Here is a 22,266-nt window from a genome sequence, read left to right on the forward strand (position 1 = left end):
TCTGGAAGTAACCTTGGAATGAAATGGGGAACTATCTAATGAGAGATCTGAACAAGCCCCACTCCACATGTTCCAAGGCAGCAATGGGTTTCTGGCTCACATCAAGTCCCATTTGTCTCATCTATAACTTCAGCCAGGTCTTTGTAGCTGGATAAAGGCTGAGGAGCTACAACTTCCTCCCCCACCCCCCACAACCTGTCTACATCCCTTGTGCTCTTCCTTGGGAAACTCTGAACTAACACTCTTTGAGATTGGTCTGTGCTCCCAAGTAAGGCTGGAGCATTTCCTTTCACGCATAGAGTTCTTTTCCACAAGGAATAGACATCAGTTCAGCTTCTCCACTGTCTTAGTGCCAAACGCTAAAGCACAATATACTGTAAGTGATTTTTAACTAAAAGCTAATGTGAAAATGGAACTGGAACCAATGTAAACATATTAAGTTTAAAGACTATTTTCAGATGTTGTAAAGGGGAAAATGATTGTTCCTTGTCCTTAAAATCCTAGAGGACACATTTCTCCCTCTGAGTCATGATATGATTTTAATTAGATTATATTTTATTGGACTTTTTTTTTTTTACAAATTGTAAAAATACTACTTTTTTATACATGCATGGAAGAAAATCATTTTTAACAATTGTACTTGGGCAACTCATTAAAACCGATAAAAAAAAACAGGAATCGTTTATTTATGTCTTATCAGTATAAGACATAATATATATCTAAAGTGCAATATGTTACAAAAAATATAGGAAGTCAGCAGCACCAAGATAAAAGTTCATAGAAATAAATACATCATTCAACAAAATAAATTATAGTAAATGTGACAAGAATTCTCTTAGCGCAAAATTTCCCCCCAATATTCATAATTTTCAAATGTGCAGTTTTGGAGAGCATCTGCAGCCAAGTTTTTATTTTGATATATTTACAAATATAGGTAATAAATACTTCTGTTCAGTATTACAGAATCCTGCAATGTGTTTTCCAAAGATCTAAGCTAAAGATGTCAACGCCTCCTGCAAAGAAAGGCAAGAGAAAATGGGGGAAATTATTATTTTTTCCATACAAAATAACTGGACACAACATTAATAATCTTGGAGAAGGGTGTGCCTGTTGGAAGAGATGATGAACAACACTTGATATTCAAGCATTATTTGTTATTCAGCTTCTACTGTACATGGCTTTCAGTACAATGAAATTATTAGCAATGCGAAGAATTGCAGATAAGTTACAAGTAGCTAATCCTTTGCAGCTGGGTCCCCTTCCCCACTGTCATTAGCAATGTAGCACATTTTAATCACTATTTAACATAGTTCCACTGAAACCAATCTAAAACTAGGTGTGGGCTGAAAAACCTCGATGAAAGCCATAATGCTGATTTGGAAAAGGAGCAAGCTAATTAGAAAATATACTGTTAAGCCTACCAGCTGTTGAAAACAGCAGGAAAGCTGCAAAGATGAAAAAATCCATTTTCAAATCTGCACTGGGCAGCCAAGTTCCATGCATGCCTGTTGAGCTTTGTTTCCTATGTTTGCCTGCATATACAATATCATCCTGTTCCAGTTCTGTTCCATCTTTGTCACATAATTCTACATTTCCTGATGTGGGTGGCCATTGGGAATAGATTTATTCAGCTGAGCTATATGCTCTAGTCTGCCTTGACTCTTATGAGCTGTCTTTGAGAACATTCTCGATCATCCCAGAGTGCAGGACACTGAATAACGGGCTCAAGTTACAGGAAGTCAGATTCCAGCCGGACATCAGGAAAAACTCCCTGACTGTTAGAGCAGTACAACAATGGAACCAGTTACCTAGGGAGGTTGTGGGCTCTCCCACACTAGAGACGTTCAAGAGGCAGCTGGACAACCATCTGTCAGGGATGCTTTAGGGTGGATTCCTGCATTGAGCAGGGGGTTGGACTAGATGGCCTTATAGGCCCCTTCAAACTCTACTATTCTATGATTCTAACACTATAGGGTGGACATGTTTCCTCTTTTATATACTGTCTTGTCCAATTCTGGTTCAAATATAAAGAACCATAAAAACTATTTTCTATCATCAGTTTACAGTAGAACATCAGACTGAATAGGAATACTTACAGGTCACCTGATCATAGTCCTCAGCATTATGGTGATATGTACTGTATTTCTATTTAAATTATATCTATCTATCTATCTATCTATCTACCTATTCCATGCATGTAAATTATCATATGAAAATTTTATGCAAACCATCTCTTTTGTCCTATTTTTGGGTGATGCATTTGATCTGGCAATTAGGACAGTGGTCTTCAATCTATGGGTCGCGGCCCAAAAGTGGTTTGCAAAATCAGTCCAGATGTGTCATGGCAAAGCTGTTGCCGCCATGTTAGGCAATTGTGAAAGTGATTCCTATACTGCAGTTTGCAATTAGAGGTGGGTCTTGGGTCTGGACCTGTTGAAGACCACTGCATTAAGAGACATGTGCCCCCTCACTCACCGCCGTAGCAGTTTTCTTAATGCTAGTTGACCTGTGATTGGTTTACAACTCAAGAAATGAAGAAGTTCTGAGAAAGAACCAAAGCAACCAGATGAGCCAAAGGAAGTGAGGCAGGTGGCTACTAGGAGGAGGGCTTTCTCCACTGTGGCAGCCCGGCTGTGGAACGAGCTCCCCAGAGAGGTCCGCCTGGCACCTACACTGTACTCTTTTCGTCACCAGCTGAAGACCTTTTTATTCTTTCAGTATTTTAACACTTAATTTTAACTTAAATTTAAATTTAACTGTTCTAACTCTGTATTTTAATCTTATATCAATTTTGCTGCGTGGTTTTATCCTGGTTGTGCTTTTGATACTGTATTTTGTATTTGTGTTCTTAACCTGTTGGTTGTTTTATTATGGTTTTAATTTTTGTGAACCGCCCAGAGAGCTCCGGCTATTGGGCGGTATAGAAATGTAATAAAATAAATAAATAAATAAATAAATATTTTTTTGTGAACCGCCCAGAGAGCTTCGGCTATTTATTACATAAAAATGTAATAAATAAATAAATAAATAAATAAGCAAGCAGCATTTGTAAAGGGTTAGGGTTAGGTTTCAGATGACCATTTACCCAGGTGTTAATTTATTACAACATGTCTAAACCTCTTGGCTGCCTGTGTCAATAAAGATGAACAAATTATCTATGTGCCTAGTTATCTGTGTCAACATGCGAAGTGATAAGAAGGATTTTCATACATCAGCCTTCAAATTGTTGATGGTATCCACCCTTCATTCTGACATAAGGCACAGAAATCCATGGCAAATAGCAATCCAACAGGTTGCAAATGTTCAGATTAATTTCAAGCTCCATGTCCTCGTCTTGTTTTGGGACAATGAGGTTTCACTGACTTGACTAGAGCCAGGATTTCATCTGGAACATGCCAACATGATTTCTAAATTAAACCTACAGTGTAGCCTCCAGTCGATACTAGCATTTTATTTTATTTTTGGCAAATGTACGATACAAGCAAATATAGTTGGCCTATGTAACAAGGGCGTATTCCAGATAGCTGTTACATTAATAAAATTCTCTTTTTTCTGGAAATTTTAAAAACGCCTTAGCAGCAACTTTCATAAACATCCTGTTTGGTGTGGAATTGACTGTGTATGAGTTAACAGTGGGTGCTCTTGGTTTACAATAATAACTAAACTAAAATGCATTGTAGACATGTTGGGGTGATCGTGTATCAGCATTACCCATTTCCGGAGGTGGTTAGCACTAAAATTCTCCATCCCAGCCCTCAAGCCATTGTGATAGGGAAGCAAATTTGCTGCAGCAAAAGTGAGGCTGTCAAAAAGCCCCCCAAAGTGGTCTTTTGTTCTCCCCTTACTCTAGCCCTGTTTGCAACAAGACTCTCTGACCTTGGGAACAAGTAGGATAGGATTGTGGACAGGAGAAGGTTTATTGCCTAAACTGATTGGAAACCGATGGATGTTTCAGACATTAATACAATATATGGCACAATGTAGCTTAAATGCATCTGAGCCATCAAAGCTCATTGGCCTATCTTCCAAGGCTTAATTTTTTTTCATTGTGCTGTGCAACAGTTCAAGGTAGACTGGCACCACAACCAATGTGGTTGTACGCTTAGGGCCAGTATATTTAAAGAAACAAAGAGAAAAGGAAAGGAAACCTCAGAACGGTATATTGAAAACAGCTGATTAAGGCCTAACACATTTCAAATTAGAAGACTGATGTTCAGGGGCAACTGAAGCAGTTTCAGCACATCAACGGAAACATTTCTGTATGTTATCTAAGAAGTCCGTACACAGAATTGCCTTGGTGTAACTGTTTCAATGGCTGCTGGAGAAGAGAAATCTGACTCAAAATACTTTGGGCCTTCATCATCTCCTGTAAGTGCACCTATTGAGGCTTCCTCTTCTTTTCATTCCCATTAGGGTGACCATATGAAAAGGAGGACAGGGCTCCTGTATCTTTAATAGTAATGTAGAAAAGGGAATTGCAGCAGGTGTCAATTGAAGTGGGTGAAATGCCCTCTTCATCACAACAGTTAAAGCTACACTAGCTATAGTAGAGTGGCCAGATACAAAAGAGGGCAGGGCTTCTGCAGTTTTAACTGTGTTGATGAAGAGAGAATTCCACCCTCTTCAACTGACACTTGCTGAAATTCCCTTTTCTACATTACAGTTAAAGATACAGGAGCCCTGTCCTCCTTTTCATATGGTCACCCTAATTCCCATGCTAGTGCTTTTATTGTCTCCTTTCAGTGTGTTTAAAGTACGAGAATGCATGAAGATTTGACCAATTCTGTCATGTAGATAATTAACCACTTTCCATGTGTTTCCTGTTTGAATATGTCCCACATGGCAACTCAAACCACACCAGAGTTCCAGCCTGTACTTCTAAGGCTTTTCCCACAGTGGAACCAACCCCCCTCCCCAGTTTCATCACATTTCCAAACAATGACAGGAGACTAGTAATGCTTGGGTTATTTAGGGTGATCTACTGAAATTCAAAACAGCCCTAAATTGTTTTCTCAGTGCCTAGACAAGGATGGATGCTGAGGGTCCCTTAGCCAGGTGGTCCAGCGTCTAGACTGGGGAATAATGGAGTTGAAACCTCCATTCAGCTATGAAGCTCATTGCCTGAGGGCGCAACCCTCTGCATATTTAGGCAGAAAAGTCCTACAACTTCCATGCTGGCTGGGACATGAGATTTCAACCCCACTTTTGCATTTCAGGGGGAGTCATTGAGGAACATTAGCCAGGTCATACTCTCACATGCTAACCTACCTCACAGGGTTATTGTGAGGATTAACTGGGATAACCCCAAATTCTTTGCTCTGAGTTTTTTGGAGGAGGGGGTAGAATGCAAATGTGATAAAATAAACTATAATCCCTAGAAGCAGACTTATTAGGAAGCAAGTTCCATTGAATCAAGTGGAACTTACGTCTGAGTAAATATGTTTAGGATTCCAATGTTAGAACTGAATATTCCAAGAATCTGCTACGATAATTTCTTTTTTTTAACTGACCGTTGTATTTTCCTTCAGAGTCAAAAATGAATGGAAGGATAAGAGCTTTCACAAGTACGTCAGAAAATAGTCATATGGAGCCTGTGCAAGGCTGCAGTTCTTGAACTGTTAACTTTTTTTTAAAAAAAAAAGCCCTTTCTTGACATACACGAGAGAAACACGTTTCTCTACCCCCAGGGTAATGCTCAAAATTTTTCAGCAGCAATGTAATCATTTGACAAGCTGGCAGCAAAATTGGAACTGAACTAACAAGTCCTAATGGCAGGGAAAATATTATGGCAGAAGGCTGGCCAGTGTTAGCAGATATTACTAAGACAAAGTTTCCATGTTCTCCCCTAAGGTTAAAAACAGGGTGTAAATTGTTAAAGACAAAAAAGAAAGCATAGCCTATTATTTCTATATTTGCAAAATGTAAGCCACACTATTATCTTATAATCTTAACCTCAAACATCTCTCATATTAGAAAAATTCTGTTGATTTTTTATTAAGTGCAGAAACTGTAATGGACTTAAATGCCTTTTTTTTAAAAAAAAAAAAAAAGCATAAGTTATTTACCTTGGTAAATTATGTTAAAGCAGGGGAAGTTACTGATGGCATAGAAGAGGAACTATTTTCCTTTCTCTCTATACAATGTAAAGAAAACGGGACTTAGAGACAGCCTTACTGTGAAGAAAAGTGAGACTGCTTCAAGCAGCAGCTTTTGGGTGCCATTAACTTCTCCTCGTGTAATGCCCTTCTCCACCCAAGAACCAGACCGCATTTGCACAGTTCTTGATTGCTTCAATAGAGCCTGCATGGGAGAAATTCCCAGGGGACTGTACCCCATTTGGCTTTTCCACTTTAGGCATCATATTGCCTTGGGCTGGCCCAGGAAATAGAAAATGTTGCCTTTTGCCTTGAGGCTGAAGAATTACCTTTTATTCACATGTGTAGTGCTAAAGAGGTCCAGGACGGAGATCTGTGCCTTCCCACTGCCAGACCCTCTTGAGCTGAGCCAAGCTGAACGAACCCTCCTCTTTTTCTTCTCTTGCTCCTTGCGTTTGCCAGGCTTCCCTTTCTTTTTCTTTCCTGGTGTCTTAATGGGCTGATCCTTGTATGTCTGAGCTTTGTTGGTCTCTTGAGTCAGGTATTTGCCTTCGTCATCACTGCCAAAGCGGACAGCAAAGTTCTTTGCAATGGTGGCAGGTTTAGGGTTTGGTGATACCTCTGACATAGACCGGATCTCAGCCGTGTTTACCGCATCCATTAGGTTTTGCAGGAAGTTTCGTCTTCGTATATCTTGAAAAGACTTCCCTTTGTCATGCAACAGCTGATATTCAGATACTGTCCTTTTGCTGATTAAGAAAAGCAAACTATATGTCATTAAATCAACAATCAAACAGTGTTGTTGAGCCAGTTTGGCAAAACCCATCCTTTCTCTTTTGGTAGGTGTAATGAGCCCAGAGAAACACCCAATGTGGAAGGCTAGGCCTCTGTGGGTTGGAACTAATACACCTTGAGTACTACAGGGAGAGAAAATCCAAACATAAAATAATTAGCTAATTATCTTACACTTGACCCATTGAGCTGTTTTAAATATCAAAGACAACCATCAAAGTTTTCTAAAGACATTGGGAAAAGGGATACAACTTTTATAATTACTCCTACTTCATGTGAGTAAATCTCTCTAACACACAGTATCCCCAAGGGAGAATTACATTAGAGTTCCTTTTGAAGGCATCAGAACCAGTGTAACTTGTCTCCTACCTGCACCACTCTGGTAACATCAGAAGCCCAAGACCAGATGGGAGGAGCCAAGACACGTCTCCTTCCCAATTTCCAAGAGGGGAAATGCTGGCATGTAGAGAAGCTTCTGGTGGTAGCAGAGTAGCCCAGGGAGGGGACACACTTCAGCAGCTCTCCAACCTTGAAGGTAACATTGGAACAGGCCCTTAGACACACAAATTATTAACTGAAAATGTAATTGTGTCTGTATTTCAGAGATGAACTGCTTCCTTTAGATTTTAAGACATTTCAGTTTATAAAACGTCCTAATGTTCTACACCTTTTATGGCTAGGTTAATTATGGTCTTGGAGGATGAGGTGTTTGTTCTCTTGATGGGTATGTTGTATTGACATACAGTTTGAGAATATAGTAAACCATTGCAAAATGCATAGCACAGAAAAACCCTTATTTAAAGGGATGCTGCTTGTTATTGGATAGAATAAATTGCAAATACCTGATGGAGAACAGGGATGCCACAAAAAGTGTGACAGCAGCAAAATGTGATGCAAGGGAGACTATAAGGTGCAAAGAAGGTATCAATCCAACTACAGGACTTTGGATTAGTACAACAAGAATGGCCGTCTTTTATGTTCACTGGGGACACTCTTCTTTCCAGATGGCAGTCGGGGTTTCAAAGTGTATTTTGTCAAATAAGCTGACCTAATAGTCGGTCAGGCTTCATAATAAAGTTACGGAATACCAGGAACTGTTTTGTTTATAGAGCACATGTACCCAGCTATAGCTAGGGTATTATATAAAAATCCAGAGAGAATTATCACATGGCTTAGCACACCTATTATCACACTTTGGTTAAAATATGGCAGAATATTTTAACCATAGTAGGGCTACCAGGGGTCAAATAAAATTGTTTTGGAGGGTGGGTACTTTGAAGGCCAAATCCGGCCAGCTGTTCACCTGTTGGCCAAGTATGGGATGTATTGTCCTGCAAGACAAGTTCTAGGCTAGTAGCCTAGATGTCAGGCTGTTCTCTTGATGTCTAACTCTCACATCTTCTTTTAACCACATTGCCTCTGCAGCACCCAGCCTCTCACGTACTTTCCCTTCACCTTTTTCTACGTACACCTTAACATTTTCCTATTTTTTTTTATTTTTTTTTTGATATGCCTATATCACATCACTGACGTGTTTGGCTCACTTGAGTTTTCTCAAGGTTAGGATAGTTAAGCAATGCATTTTGTAAGCACTGGAATAACAAGGGAGGAAAGGAAACGTGGTCCACAGAAACCATATTGTGGTCCAACAGGTGATCCAAGAGCTGCCTGAGAAATAATTAACTATGGGAAACAGTGTGCTTTTCCCTCAGGGTGAGGTGGATGCACTGTGAACTGCAAGGAAAAAAATGGGAGGTGGGATTTTAGGTTGGTTTGAATGGATGCCACACATAGCTGTCCTTCCAGTCTGCTTTCGATAGAATGTACGAAGGTATTCATATAGCCTCCTTCAATGCATGCATGTATTATAACTGAGGGATCACCTTCTGGTCAAGGAAACGGATGTTTCTCCTCTGTTTTCCTGCAGTTAATGAAACATTCCATAATAAGATGGGCAATGATGACTTACAATATTGAACAGCGCTAAAATATGTCAGGGGTGGAAACCATATCAGGGCATTGCTTTTTTATATTCGTCTCCTTAGTTTGAATATAGATATTGGAAATTATCTGTGAAGTTCAAAGTCTAGGTGATCCTAAATATTAAAATGAAATCCAGGTTATTACTACCTCAAGTCCTTTGTGGCTCATTTAAAGAGCTGGTGGTCATTCATTAATTTCTCATTACTTGTTTACTCAGCACTTGATAACTTGCAAGAGTGAAGTGACTATTGAAAAGTATTGTGTTTGAGGTTATATCAAGGGTTATAAAAGCTTTGTCTGTGGTGTGTGAACCACAGTGTTCCTCGGAATGGGTCTAGCTTTAGTGGCCAAGAGACAAACTAGGAAGTCCCCACTTTGAATTTCACCTCTGTCATGAATTTAGATGGACTTAGTCAAACTTTTTGCCCTCTCTTAGTCTCAGTTCCCTCTGCAATAATAATACATATCTGCCTTTCAGACTTGTAACAGTTACTAGACCAGGCCTACATCCCGGGATTGTCGCGGGATCATCGCTGTGCATCCAAATGACACACAGGGGATCCCGGGAGCAGGCAGGGATGACCCCTCCATTTGCCTGGGATAATCCTTAGGTCTAGCTAAGGCCTAAGGTAATATATACAAACTTCTTTGAACACTTGAAGGTGCTACATAAATGACAAGTGTTTATCATGATATTATAGTCATTATGTGTTAATCAGTTATTTATTTATTTAATTTATATATCACCTTTTTTCCTCCAAGGTGGTGTACATAATCCTCCTCCTCCTCTCCATTTTATCCTCACAACAACAACAGCCCTGTGAGGTAGGTTGAGCTGAGAGTCTGTGGCTGGCCCAAAGACACCCAGTGGGTTTACATGGCTGAGTGGGGACTAGACCTCGGATCTCCCAACTCCCAGTCCAACACTTTAGCCACTACACCACACTGAAATCAATCATCAATCCAGTGCAATGCCATCAGCCTAAATGGAAGGCAGGCCTCCAGAGCCTTGAGGCAGTCTGGGAAGTCAATACTTGTTAACGTTGGCAGTACAGAACTAGATAAGAAGCCTTGTTTTAAAGAGGATGCCTTCACATACTTCCAGTGAAAATGTTGGCAATCAAACCTGGCTTTGTGCACACAAGTGATATTGACTGGGTTCACACAATATGCTAACCCACACTCAGTGGTTGAGTGTGGGTGGTAGTTGAACCATGGGTTGTTTGCTGAACAGTGGGTTAGCATATTGTTCAGCGTGGTTAACGAGCCACACTGCATGGTTGACAAGGTACACTCAACCACTGAGTATAGGTTAGCGTACTGTAGGAACAGCCCATAGTGACTGGGGATCCTACTGATATGATCAGTTTAACATTTTTGTGGAAATTATGTGTATTGCTAGATACCTTGTTAAAGTTTGCAGCAAAACACCACATATACACACGATAGCAAAAGCAGTTTATATTGGCTCAGGTCAACTCCAATAAAACTGCATGGGCTTTCCAGCTCAAAAATTGTAATAGTAGTAGTTCTACTGTGGGAAACCCTTAATTCAAGCACCATGTTATGTACATTCCATTCCAGAATATTAATATTAGAAGTACTTGCATGTCCTTCAAAACCAAAACCAAATTCTGTACACCATGGAAATGGAAAGAGATTGAAGAAAAGACATGTATGTACTTAAAACATTATGGGTTTGGCCAAGTTACAATGCAAGTCTCTAACATGTACTATTTTAAAATTGCAATATTAAAGTGACCCATAAAGGTGAGGTTTCTGTGACAACCGCTTCGACGTTGTGTTTTGTGTCTCTCCATCACAGCCACCTGTTGTGTTCTCAGAACAGGACAGTTGATGAACCTACTACTTTTCTGCCATGAGTCTAGCCTACATTTATCATGTTTGTCAATCTGACTATGGTGACTCATATACAGTCCTATTAGTTTTTCCCAGGATGCTTCCATCAGAAATCTTCTCCTTTCTTAACATTCCAAATTCTTAGCTGGCTGTCACTTTAAAATAATTGTGCAAATTCATTGCACCTTGTCCTCTCCAACTCTCCTCTCTCTCTCTCTCTGTCCCTCCCTCCCCTTCTCCCTCTATCCTCTTACCCCCCGAATCCCATAATGTAGGCATAATACTTAATTTGAGAGATGCTTTCCTCTGAATTAAGTGTTTTTGCCTTAAACTACCTTACTCTCATGGAGCTTCTCTTAATCATGTTATTCAAAAAATATCAAATCTAAAAAAGACTACTGTTGGATCAATGGGAGAAAACTCTTATGCTCATACATAGGTAGTGTATGTAGAATGTAATGTGTATTGTTGATAAGAATTTGTTGTATTACATAGGACTGCTATTCCTATGTATGTATGTATATATGCATGCTTGACTGTAAGTGATCAGTAACAGCTATGTGTATGTGTTATGAGAAAACTATTAGTAATGGAATGTATTCTTGGAATTGAAGGGAGGCTGCCACCAGTGGGTAGGTTGGGTGCTAGAAGCAGAAATCTGTTTACCAGAGGTATTTTCAGCTAGATATTACTGGTGTCAACACCATATGTGGCACTGCTTAGTAGTATGGCCAAGTTCAAAAGTAAGAACGTCATTGACATTGTGAGGGTTATAAAAGGCAAAGGTTAGATCTGGTTTCCCAGAGGAGATCCTGGGAGAATAAGAAGCCTACCAAATAATGATTACCTAAGCTCTGCAAAACATGCTTGCCAGTTAGGTAACTATAAGATCTTCATATGATGCCTGCTTTTTTGGTTGAGAGGAATAGAACTTTAACTTTACTAAAGAATATGCTAGCCATGATTACTATTATGCTTTTAACATCCTAATTTCATTGTATGTAGTGATCTGTTTTGCTTGTTTTATCACTGCATAATTTGTTTTCTCTCTCTAATGTGGTTTGAGCAATAAATGTATGTGGTACCACTTTGTGTTATTTAGCTTGAGAGAAGTTTCAGGGACCCACAAACCATATAAATTAATTCTTGATACCAAGAACACTCAGCTAGATTCATAAATCTATCACTGAGTGGGGTCTGTCCTTTAAAGCCACTGTATTCTGTCGGTCTGGTGAATCTCAGATACACCCTGTTCAAATTTGGGAAACAAGCTAGTCGGATGGAGCGAGAAGTAGTTACTTGTGTCAGTGTAACCCTGGACAAATGTTTCCCACTACACAAAATACAGTCAGGTTTTATAATGCACAACTTATCAATATTCAGGATATTTTCCCCAAAAAATTTCTTGGATGACATGAAAGGTTAATATGCTAGCATGGAATAGATTTAAGTTCAAATATAAACATGATATTTAGCATGCAAATCTGGGCCCATTTTATGAATGTATAACATTACTTGACATTACTCTGCAGACATAAAAATATTATTTTGCACAAATATTTCCTGTGTACATTAGGAATACAAAATCCTTTAAAATGAAAAATCTGCTACATGGAAAATGCTTTAGTGTAACAATTGCAGTGACTTCTCTGTTTATCAAGCTGAAGCTATGTGTCAAACATAGAGGCAGCCCACTATGAGTCAAACTGAGGTAGCTGCCTCAGAGATGTGGATTTGGGGATGCTATTTAATGGGAGACAGATTTGAGCCATGTGGCACAATCGACAGGGACATTTTCCTGGGCCAGCCACATGGAGCACAAATGTACTCTTGCATAGCTCCCACAAGGATGGCTGAGGGGGGCTTCCCAGTGAATTGTGCCCCATGTTAATGAATGGGAAGGTGGTGCTACTGGGATTTTCCATCTCATCATTCCAGGCTTCAGGTGGGAGAAGACAAGGCTCTTAGGGAGGTTTGGATGTAGATTTGATATAGATTCAATATTAAATGGTTAAGATAATGTGTTGCACAGTTACCTTTCATACTTCAAAATAGCCACAGTATCAGCCCATGTTAAATAGTTCCACAGTTATGCTCCTGTGGAAGCATGTAAGCACATGCCTTTTTAGAGTGAAACATGTATGTCTTGGGCATGCACAGCTTTCCTATCTTCATCTTATGCTGAGCTTTATGCACATTGACATAGTTCACAGGCCCAATAAATTGCTTTAAAATAGCCATTCTGTGTGCTGAACCAGTGAGTTGGCCATATATACGTAACATTTCTGTACTACTGATTATAATAGAATCTCTCAGTGGTTCACAAATATAGACAGCTCTGAGGAATAATCATCAATGGCTTAAAGGGGAGAGTTCCCTCTACAGTCTCTAAATGCCCCCACCCCACGCCTTCTACATCAAGCACTAAACAATCTGTTAAAACAAGTTTTAAAAATGCTAGAACTGACTATAAGCAGAGTAATTTAAAAGATCTTTCCCCAGCATTATTTCTCCCATCCCATGTAACTGTATGGAGTGAGAAAGGATTAAACTTTGTTAGGTGTGTCTAAGCACTGGGGTGGATTAGTTGTTGAGGAAATAATCCCTAAAAAGAGTGCCAAGAAGATTAAAGATTGAGGAATTGTTAGAATAACCCACTAGAGGTCCCTTCCAGTCTGCAAGCTAACTTGCTAAGTGAAAAGACATCTGACCCCAAACCAGATGCAGTTAATGCAATGCTAACATGTGGTAAGCAATTTTGAGAGAAAGGTTGAGAGCTTATGGTTTCTCCTTGCCCAGGCATACCCACACGAATTACTGTATACATTGTATGCCGCATCCACAGAGAAATCCTTCAGTCTCATGTATACGGCTTTGACTGCCATGAATTCAGTATGATAAACATGTTGGCTGGGTTAAACTGCTAATCCCCAAAGGAAAAATGGTTAACCAGTCATCATTAGAAAAGTGTCCACTTTTGATCACCCTAATGTCAGACAGTCCTCCTGGCCCTTGTCTTCTTTCACTGACTTCCAAAAGAACCCGCTCTCAGTAAGTACAGCTTGCCTCCTGTCTCCAGCCTTCAGGGACATATATGCCAAGAAAGTACCTATTTCCAAAATGTTTACACATTGGTAAGGCACTCTGTGGGTTTGATGGTATTTTCATGTGTATTGACTCACATTTAGCCCTCCCGTACCATTTACCCCTTGATTCCACAGCTAGAGTTTGTCATGCAGTAAGCGCTGTAGGATGGAGCCTAAGGGTACAATTCTGTACCCATAGACTCCATCCTATAAGTTGCTGTATTCAGAATTCCATCTATCAAATTGAGTTACCAACCCTGAACTTAAAACGGCTGCTCTACGTAGTATGACATGGGTTTAATTATTGCTATTTGTTGGCTTCTTCTTTTCTTTTTTTTTAATGAATATCACTTCATGTTTAAAGGGTGCATTAGTATTATAACATTAGCACCAATGGGAGTGAGTGTGGGTAGTAATATTTAAGGCAGAGATAATAATCTGAGTGTTGAAGTAGGGATAATTGCTCCTGAAGAAAGGTAGCACTGATTAATCCAAAGGTTCCAGTACCGAATGTCTTTGCCAAGGCATCAACACAAATCCAAACATGTATTCTCTGCAGAACTATAGTGAAAAGCATGATTTCCAAATAAAAGGCTGATCAAGGCTAGCAGGCTACTAGTGAGATTGGGGAGGGAATGTCCTGTAGCCTTATCTTCAATGCAGTGTTCTCTACCCCAGTTACCTAAGGAGGCTCAAAGATTATCCTTTGGAGCAAAGTTCACATACGTAACTTCAGATCTAATTTGAATGGATCCTTTTGCTACTTATCCCCAAAACTAATACACTGTATCAGGCAAGTTGTTTTCTGTGTTGTCTGTGTGCCTAAATATAAATATTATTCATTTTATTTTGTTTTGTTTTATTACATTTCTATCCCACTCTGTTGGCAAAGCTTTCTCGAACTTCTGTGCTTAGGACAGATATTTTCTCTAAAATTATTGCTTGATATTAGGATCCTGGACATCCCCCCCCCTCCCCCCTGGTTGTAGGGTTAGGCCAGAGTAAAGAGATTTCAGGATCAGGACCTTAAGTAACTAAAGATCTTCAGAGCATCAGTATGAAACCACAGTGTGGGATTATTGACCTGGGTGGTTTCTCTGAGTTTTGTTTACACTACAGTCATATGATTCATATTAATAAATGTGGTGGTGAGTGAGGGGAGAGTGCATGTGTGCTTTGGGTCCTTTCTCAGCTTCTCTTATCACCAGAACTCTCTTTCTCTCCAAATCAGATATTTAACTCAAGCTGGAGAGCTAATCCTACTTGGCACAAACCCCATATGGGTGAAAGCAATGCGTGTGATTTAAGGGCCACGTACATGTCCTCCCAGGGGGCTGTGTGCCAACACGCCTATAGTCCTCTCGCAGCATCTGAAGTCTATAATGCTCCTGCCATTGTAGCACTCTTGTGCATGTAATATGAATAGAGTCTCTGTGTGTATATGTGCAATCATACTCACTTGAGGCTCTGTCCCCCTCCCCCCCCCCCCCGTGTCCTTTAAGGACAGCGATTGTTCCTCTTATGCAGTGCCAACAATCACTGAGAGAGATTTTTTCCCTCCGCTGTTCTCAGTTCTTCTAAATATTATGCCATGTCTAAAAAATTTCTTCATCATTACATTTTCTTAAATCCTTGTTATGGATTTAGAAAGTCATTTCAACTTTTAAAAAGTTGAAATCTGTGATGAGGAAGCAAAAAGGTTCACCATTGGCTCTTGGGCTTTTACTAAACGTAATCCAAACAAATCGTCATCATCAATAAGATTTGTAAACTGAATGATGATATAAACTGACCTAGGCTGCAATCCTATACACATTTATGGAGAAGGAAGCCCCCCCCCCACTGAAAACAGGACTTACTTGTGAATAGACAATCCAATTTCTCTGTTACTTAATGAAGACCATTCAAGCAACTTTCTCCTGTGAAACCCTGACATCCCCACCGTGGACTTCAGTCCTACTTTCCAGGGGCGTCTTATGCACATGTGTGCCCAAACTGCCCCCCCCTCCCCGCTATGATTGTAGAGACAGAGGGAGAAGGAACTTACAGTCTGCGGCTGTTCCCTTCCAGTGATCTCCCAGAAGAGGGTGCGCAGTAGCTCAGCAGAAAGACCACGAAACTCCACCGCTGAAAGAGCCTCGGGAACATTGTCGGTTTGCTGCGGGTCTTTGAAACCTGCGAAGGCGAAGTACCGATGAGTGCGCGTGTATGAGCGAGGGAGGGAAAGAGGGAGGGAGAAAACTTTGACGCCCGGAGCGAGGATCCCGCCTTCGGGCTGCCCTCCGCGCTCCGCTGCGCAAATCAAACGACCTGCCTGGGCTCAGAGCAAGCGGAGCGCCTGGCGGGGCAGAGCCCGGAGCGCCGTCTGAAGTGGACGTGCTCGGCCCGATATCCCTGCGTGCAGGAGAGGCAGGGAAGCTCCTCAGCCCCCCCCCCCTGGCAAGGAAACCCCCCCCCGCCCTCCACACAACCCCTCTTCCCAGCCCTTTGTGGGGGGGGTCGCGCTGGGCAGCGTCAGCATCTCCCGCCTGAAGGCTACCTAAGAATCCAGGTTCAGGTCAGGAGCTTCCGGCAAGTTGTCTGCTTTCCCTCTCCCTCTCTCAAGCCTGGTGCGCGCACACGCAAAGCGATGTGAAGCGAGGAGGAGGAGGAGGAGGAGGAGGCGGCGGCATGGGAGGCAGCCAGAAGAGCCGCCGCCGCCGCCGCCGCCTCTGGGAAACCTGCTGGAGGAGGAGGAGGAAGAGGCGGCGGCATTTTCGCAAAGAGATGGCGCCCGCGGCACATGGGCCCAGAGCGGGCCTTCCTCAGAGAGCCGAGCTCTGGCGAGGTGACCAGAGGCCTCCCACAGGCCCGTCGGGGCCCCCGTTGCTGCCTGAACGCCCCCCTGGCCGAGCCGTGCAGCCACTTCAGTCTGCAAGCAGATGGAGAGAGTTTTAAACGAGCTCCCTGCAATTAGAAGTCTCGCACGGCAGGTCGAGGGCTGCGACAGAGCCCTTGCTCCCCGATAGGCTAGCTTTCTGCTTGCAGGACCGTGGGAAGGCGAGAGAGCGGGGTGGTCCACCGGCTGTCGGAAACCGGGCCGCCTCGCAGGAGGCTCGTGAAGCTGCCCCGGCGGTCCGCCGCGCCCCAGCCCCTCTGAGCCGCTCAGGGCAGGGTCGCCTCCCTCAGCACGCTCGTCCTCGGGGTCGCGACGTTGCCGAGGAGCCGGCTTCTGACTGGGGGCGGGGCGGGCGACTCCCCACGCCCAGAAGCCTGTCGGCGGGCCTCGGGCTAACGGCTGCGGCGGGCGGGTCCGGGGCCTCCATCCCCCGGCGGGAACCCTTCAGCGCAGCGACACGTGTTCCTGTGTGAGGAGGAGATGCTCGGGGGCCGGGGGGGGGGGGAGACAGCCTTCCGTGTTTGCCGGAGCCCCGAGGAACAGCTGGGGCCTGGCCAGCCCCCCCTCTTGCGACCACCGCCCCTTTCATCCCGGCTGCCTCGGTCGCGCTCCGCTTTCTCCGCCTGGGATCGCTCGTTTGAGCAGCAGCAGCGACCGAGGCCGCGAGGATCAGCGGAGCCCCCCGCTCCCCCCCCCTCGGCAGCTCGGGCCTCGTCCGCGCGTCAAGCCGCCCCCCCCCCCCGCTTGCCCAGGAAGCTGCCTGCGAGCTCCCGTCACCGACATGCCCGGGGGGAGGGAGGGGGGACGCGGCGGCAGCGCTGAGCTAGGCGAAGCCCACCCGACGCGCATCCCGGGAGGGGGGCTGCGGAGAGACCCGGACGGAGGGACCCGAACTCCCCGCAGGGCCCGCGCCGCTGTCTCGTGAGCCGCGAACGGCCCCTTGGCGGCCTGCTCGGGCGAAGCCTCTGGCGAGCCCCCGAGAGGGGCCGTGAATCCGAGCGCGGCAGGTGGTTCGCGGCCAAATCGCTTCCGCCGACTCCGCCCGAACTCGGACGTTGCCCGGCGGCGTCGCTGGCTCCCTCCTTCGCCCCGAGCAGCGCTGCGCCCGCCCCGGCTTTCCCTTGGTCGCGGTTTACCGCCGTGTGAGCCGGAGGCATTTCTGCGCAACGTGTCTACTCGGGAGTCAGGCTCAGGGCGCTCAAGGGAACCCAATTCCCAAGGAAGCGGCCTTGGGGCGGCAGGCCTGGCGGGAAGGGCGCTGGCGCAAGCCCCATTGAAATGAATGGGAGAGGCGCTATCAGTCACTCCCATTTCTTTCAACGGGCTTCCGCAGCGGTGTCTGCTCTTCAGCCTGGCTCCTAATCTTTACATGAAGTTCATTTCCTCTCGGAACCCCTCACCCCACCGCCAGGCGAATAGAGGGAGGTCAACACTGCTGTCCCGATCGCACCCCAAGCCCGTCTCGAAGGCGCTGTGCCCAGAGACGCCCCGCCGAGTGGCCGAGGGCTGAGCCGGGGCTGAACGTCCCCACGGGGACCGACGCGCCGCCGGCTCCAGGCGAGTGAGTCCCCCTGCGTCAGCGGGCAGGAATGCCCCCCCCCGCACCCCGGAAAGCTGCAGATACGTCAGCGGTGCTGCCATTGAGTCCGGAGGCGGACTGCCACGGTTCCGCGGAGGGAAGGGCCGCTGCGTTCAGGGGTGCCTGGCCGTAAGGCCGAGCGCAGTTGGAAGTCCTGAAGTCCCGACTGGCAGCTTAGCTCGTGCTCAATATGACTTTACTTTTGTCCTTTAAAAAAGCTAAACTCTATCGCCGAACGACATATCGCCCAGTCACCCCCAAACACATATGAATATGCCCTGTCCAAGAACGCGAGATTTCTGCTACCGGCCCTGTCCTGGATTCTTGACAAGGAAACCCCCCGTCCCTCTGGAGATCTCTCGGGATTGCCCGCCTACTCTCATGCTGCTGTCAAGCCTGTAGAACTTGCTGTGTAGAACGATTTTTAAAATAATAATAATACATAAATCCTTAACGGACTTCGGAAAAACAAACAGAAAAACACAAACTTGGAAAGCTGAAGTCCCCCCGCCCCCAATTCATTACTTCACCTTTTCCTTGAGCGCAATTCCTCTGCGCCTTCTCAGAGATCAGCCTGGCCAAGACGAAGTTGAATTTCTCAGCAGCCGCTTCCAAAATTTATTTTGTCCTCTCTCCCTCTCTAAATCAAGCCGGCCACAGTAGGAGGGATCTCCCCACCCCGGTCCAGTAATCCAGCCCTAGCAGGTTTTATTCTGCATGGGATCAATGAATGGGATTTAACGTATCAAAATAAGATAATAATACTAATAATCTCAAAGCAGGTGCTTCCTTTGCTCTTACTCGTTGGATCATGGCAGGACCAGAAAGGGATTCTCTTAATATATACGGGAACGGGGGTAGGGTGGGGATGGGATGGGATGGGAGACACCCCCCCCCGCTTTTCGTGGGCCCTGAACACGTGCAGCCGCCCCGCCGCCCCGGCCTTCCTGGAATGGGCCACGGGATCACGTGGCTGCCACGAGGGCGCGCCGGAGGGCCCGGAGCGGGTTGGGCGGCCTCCAGCAAATGGAGGTGCGAGGGAGTTTCGGGCCGCCGCCGCCTCCGGTAGTCATTGGTCGGCGTTACACCTCCGCGGATGCCTGAGCGGTGAGGCGCGCCGTTCCGGGCTCGGCGTCATCGGCGCCCCGCCACCTGGTCCCCTTTTGGAAGTCCGGCCGCCTCCCCCCCCGCTCCTTCTCCTAAACAGCACCCCCCCCCCGGCCCACCCAAAAGGAAAACGGCGCTGGAGCGGCGCGGGGGGCGGGGGCGACTGCACTTGTCTTCTGGACCAACCGCGGCTTTTCCAGAAGTGCGGGTCCGCGTTTGCTAGCAGTGATTCCCTGAGCGAACCGCTTTCCCCGACGTGCTCGTGCATGACTTCAGACCTTCAGAATGCGCTGATCCGATAGCGCTCCGGCCAGTTTCAGCCCTTCGCTTGCGAGCAAACCCCCCGCCCCGCCCCCATGCCAGTTTTGGGCATCCTAGAAAGTCCATCTCAAATCTTGGGCTGATGAAGCTGAGGAATTGCCCATGGAATAAGAACTCGCTGAAAATGGGGTTGAAGACTATTCTAATGCCTTCTTCCTGGCAAACCCATCCAGGAAGGGTTTCCATTAGCAAACCGGCTGGTGAACTGAGGCTCCGTTTGGTTCAGCAAAGTCCTCCGAAGGCGCTCTTGATCCCCCCCCTCACCCTTTCAGACTGGCCGGGTCTGAATCCGCGCTCCTCCTCCACCTCCGCCCCCACCTCTTCTTCTTCTTCTTCTTCTTCTTCTTCTTCTTCTTCTTCTTCTTCTTCTTCTTCTTCTTCTTCTTCTTCTTCTTCTTCTTCTTCTTCTTCTTCTTCTTCTTCTTCTTCTTCTTCTTCTTCTTCTTCTTATTATTATTATTATTATTATTATTATTATTATCCTAGGCTAGCCAGGCATATACTATGACAGGTACCCAGGAGGACCCTTCTTATCTGCCCCTCCTCTTTTTCAAATGGGTTTGGCTACACTGATTTTGAATGGTGCCTTTGACTCCCGGAACAACGAAGCAGCTTTACTGCCCGATCCTCTCCAGCTCAATGGAACTTTTACTCCCGGTCCTAAATAGGAAGTCGACAAAAAGGTGTCCCCCCAACTTTTGAACTCCATATGTGTGTGTATCAATGATTCATTCTCTCCCGCCCCTCTCTGTCTCCACAACACTGTTCATAGCAAAAGTGTCTTATAAATCACTTGGAAATGTTTTTTCTGTATACATCCCCACTGAAGTGCAATTCACCTAACTATTGCAAAAGTTCATGATGATCTATCATGACTGCTAGGAAGCTGCCCTCCCACAGAGATGTCTGGTATAATCATCCTCTTCTTTCCTGTATTCCTGTAATCAGGAGCAGCAACCCACCCCCACCCTTACCCCCACCCCACTCCCTGTTCTCAGCACCCAGACACTTCCTGATAAACTACTTGCTTGTTACTAAATGATGAACTAGTTGGTTGAAAGGGGGGATTACTTGCAGGAACTACTTTCACTTTATTAGTCGTTGCAACAGTTTTCATACAATACACAGTTCTTGCTGGATGCCTATAAACATTTAGGTTAAAATAATAATAAGTGAAGTATGTTTTGCCAAATCTGCTGTCTGGTTCTTCGAAACTAATAGATTCTCTGTGTGTCTACTACTAGATTGACTTTCAATTTTGAAGAGGGCAAGAATTCAGTTATTTAATTCATAAAGCCTGTTCGTTCTATATATAGCTCCATGGTGAATGCTGCTGGCATTTGATTCTGGTGTGTAGACTGTGGAGCATGGCAAAACTCCAGAGGGATTAAAAAATAAATAAAACCAGGTTGTCGCTCCAGTGGAGTTTATGAATGCATTGGGCTGGCTGGTTAAACCCAGTGAGCTGTCCATGGTGGTTACAGCCCAGGACGACTTGATAAAAGTTTCTCCTGTCATGTTAAGTTGCAGGCAGCCCCGCCCCTCTCTGGCTCCTTCTCACAAGGTGACATTTCTGCAAGCACCCGGTAAGGGTGATTATTGAGATACAAAGGCCATTGGGAGTGCCAAAATTGAAAGGTGCTTCAGTGTCCTCAGTCATATGCGTTTGGGAAGAAAATAAGCATGTGGTCTAAAAGAAACATGTAATTATTCTATCTTGTTATTTTATATGGGGCCAAGAGTGTACATTCCCTGGAAAGCATCTAGTTTTGCTGAAGGGAGAAGGGGGCGGAGAGCCATGGGCCCCTTCTTTTTTTGCCATTGTTTCCTGTTCCATCCCTCTTGTTAGTGTTTCCTCATCAGCTCTGCCACCATTGGCCATCCGGCTCTCTTAAGTGGCTCTCCTCATTTTCCCTGACCAATTCTCATCCCTGGAATTTTGCTCAGAACTTTTGCAAAGTCTCACCTTTCTTCAAATCTCTCCTCAAAACCCATACTTGGTGTGAAATTGACTGCTTAGCTCGCTAATCTATATCCCCAGCTGTAATAAACTGTAACATTACCGAGAAGATTTTACCCTTAAGGTGGCCTAAAAATAAGTTTAAATCTAATATAAGAATACAGTAGTGTAAAACTTATTCCTAGAGATCTGCCAGACCAATTTTGCTCACTTTTGCTTTTAAACTGAAGTTTGAGCAGTGTAGATGTGCAGAAAATTTTTAAACTTTGAAAATGTTTAAAGCTTGTGCTTTGGGCATTTCAGAAAGGGAGAAAGTTGAAGGGATGAGGCAAAGGGGAGGTTAATGCATGTCCGTCCCCCTCCCTGTCCATGTAACTTAAGATGTGACCCAGTGTGACTGTACCTGCATGTGTCACCATGCTGACTCCTCTGATCTCAGGCCAATGGAAGGACAAGCACAGAATGCTGGGAAAGAAAAGTCAGATAGTTAGAGAAGGGGGAGGAGGAAGAGAATTGGAGGAGAAAGAGCTAAAAGGACACCAGAGAGAGAGAGAGAGAGAGAAATCGTACATCACGTGTTTTTGACCCCAAACTTCAAGAAATGG

General features: G+C 44.6%; 1 protein-coding gene across 1 annotated transcript; it reads right to left on the reverse strand.

The window, feature by feature from the left end:
• Window positions 1-534: 534 nt before the first annotated feature.
• PTHLH (parathyroid hormone like hormone) lies at window positions 535-16,516 on the reverse strand. The gene is made up of 4 exons (XM_063133412.1): window positions 16,356-16,516; window positions 15,864-15,991; window positions 6,425-6,862; window positions 535-1,013 (listed from the first exon to the last, which is right to left on the reverse strand). The coding sequence occupies exons 2-4, from the start codon at window positions 15,962-15,964 to the stop codon at window positions 1,004-1,006; spliced, it is 549 nt and encodes a 182-aa protein (XP_062989482.1). The 5' UTR covers window positions 15,965-15,991; window positions 16,356-16,516; the 3' UTR covers window positions 535-1,003.
• Window positions 16,517-22,266: the final 5,750 nt, after the last annotated feature.

The sequence above is a fragment of the Elgaria multicarinata genome, chromosome 9 (genome assembly GCF_023053635.1).
Source record: "Elgaria multicarinata webbii isolate HBS135686 ecotype San Diego chromosome 9, rElgMul1.1.pri, whole genome shotgun sequence".
NCBI classification, from domain to species: Eukaryota; Metazoa; Chordata; class Lepidosauria; order Squamata; family Anguidae; genus Elgaria; species Elgaria multicarinata.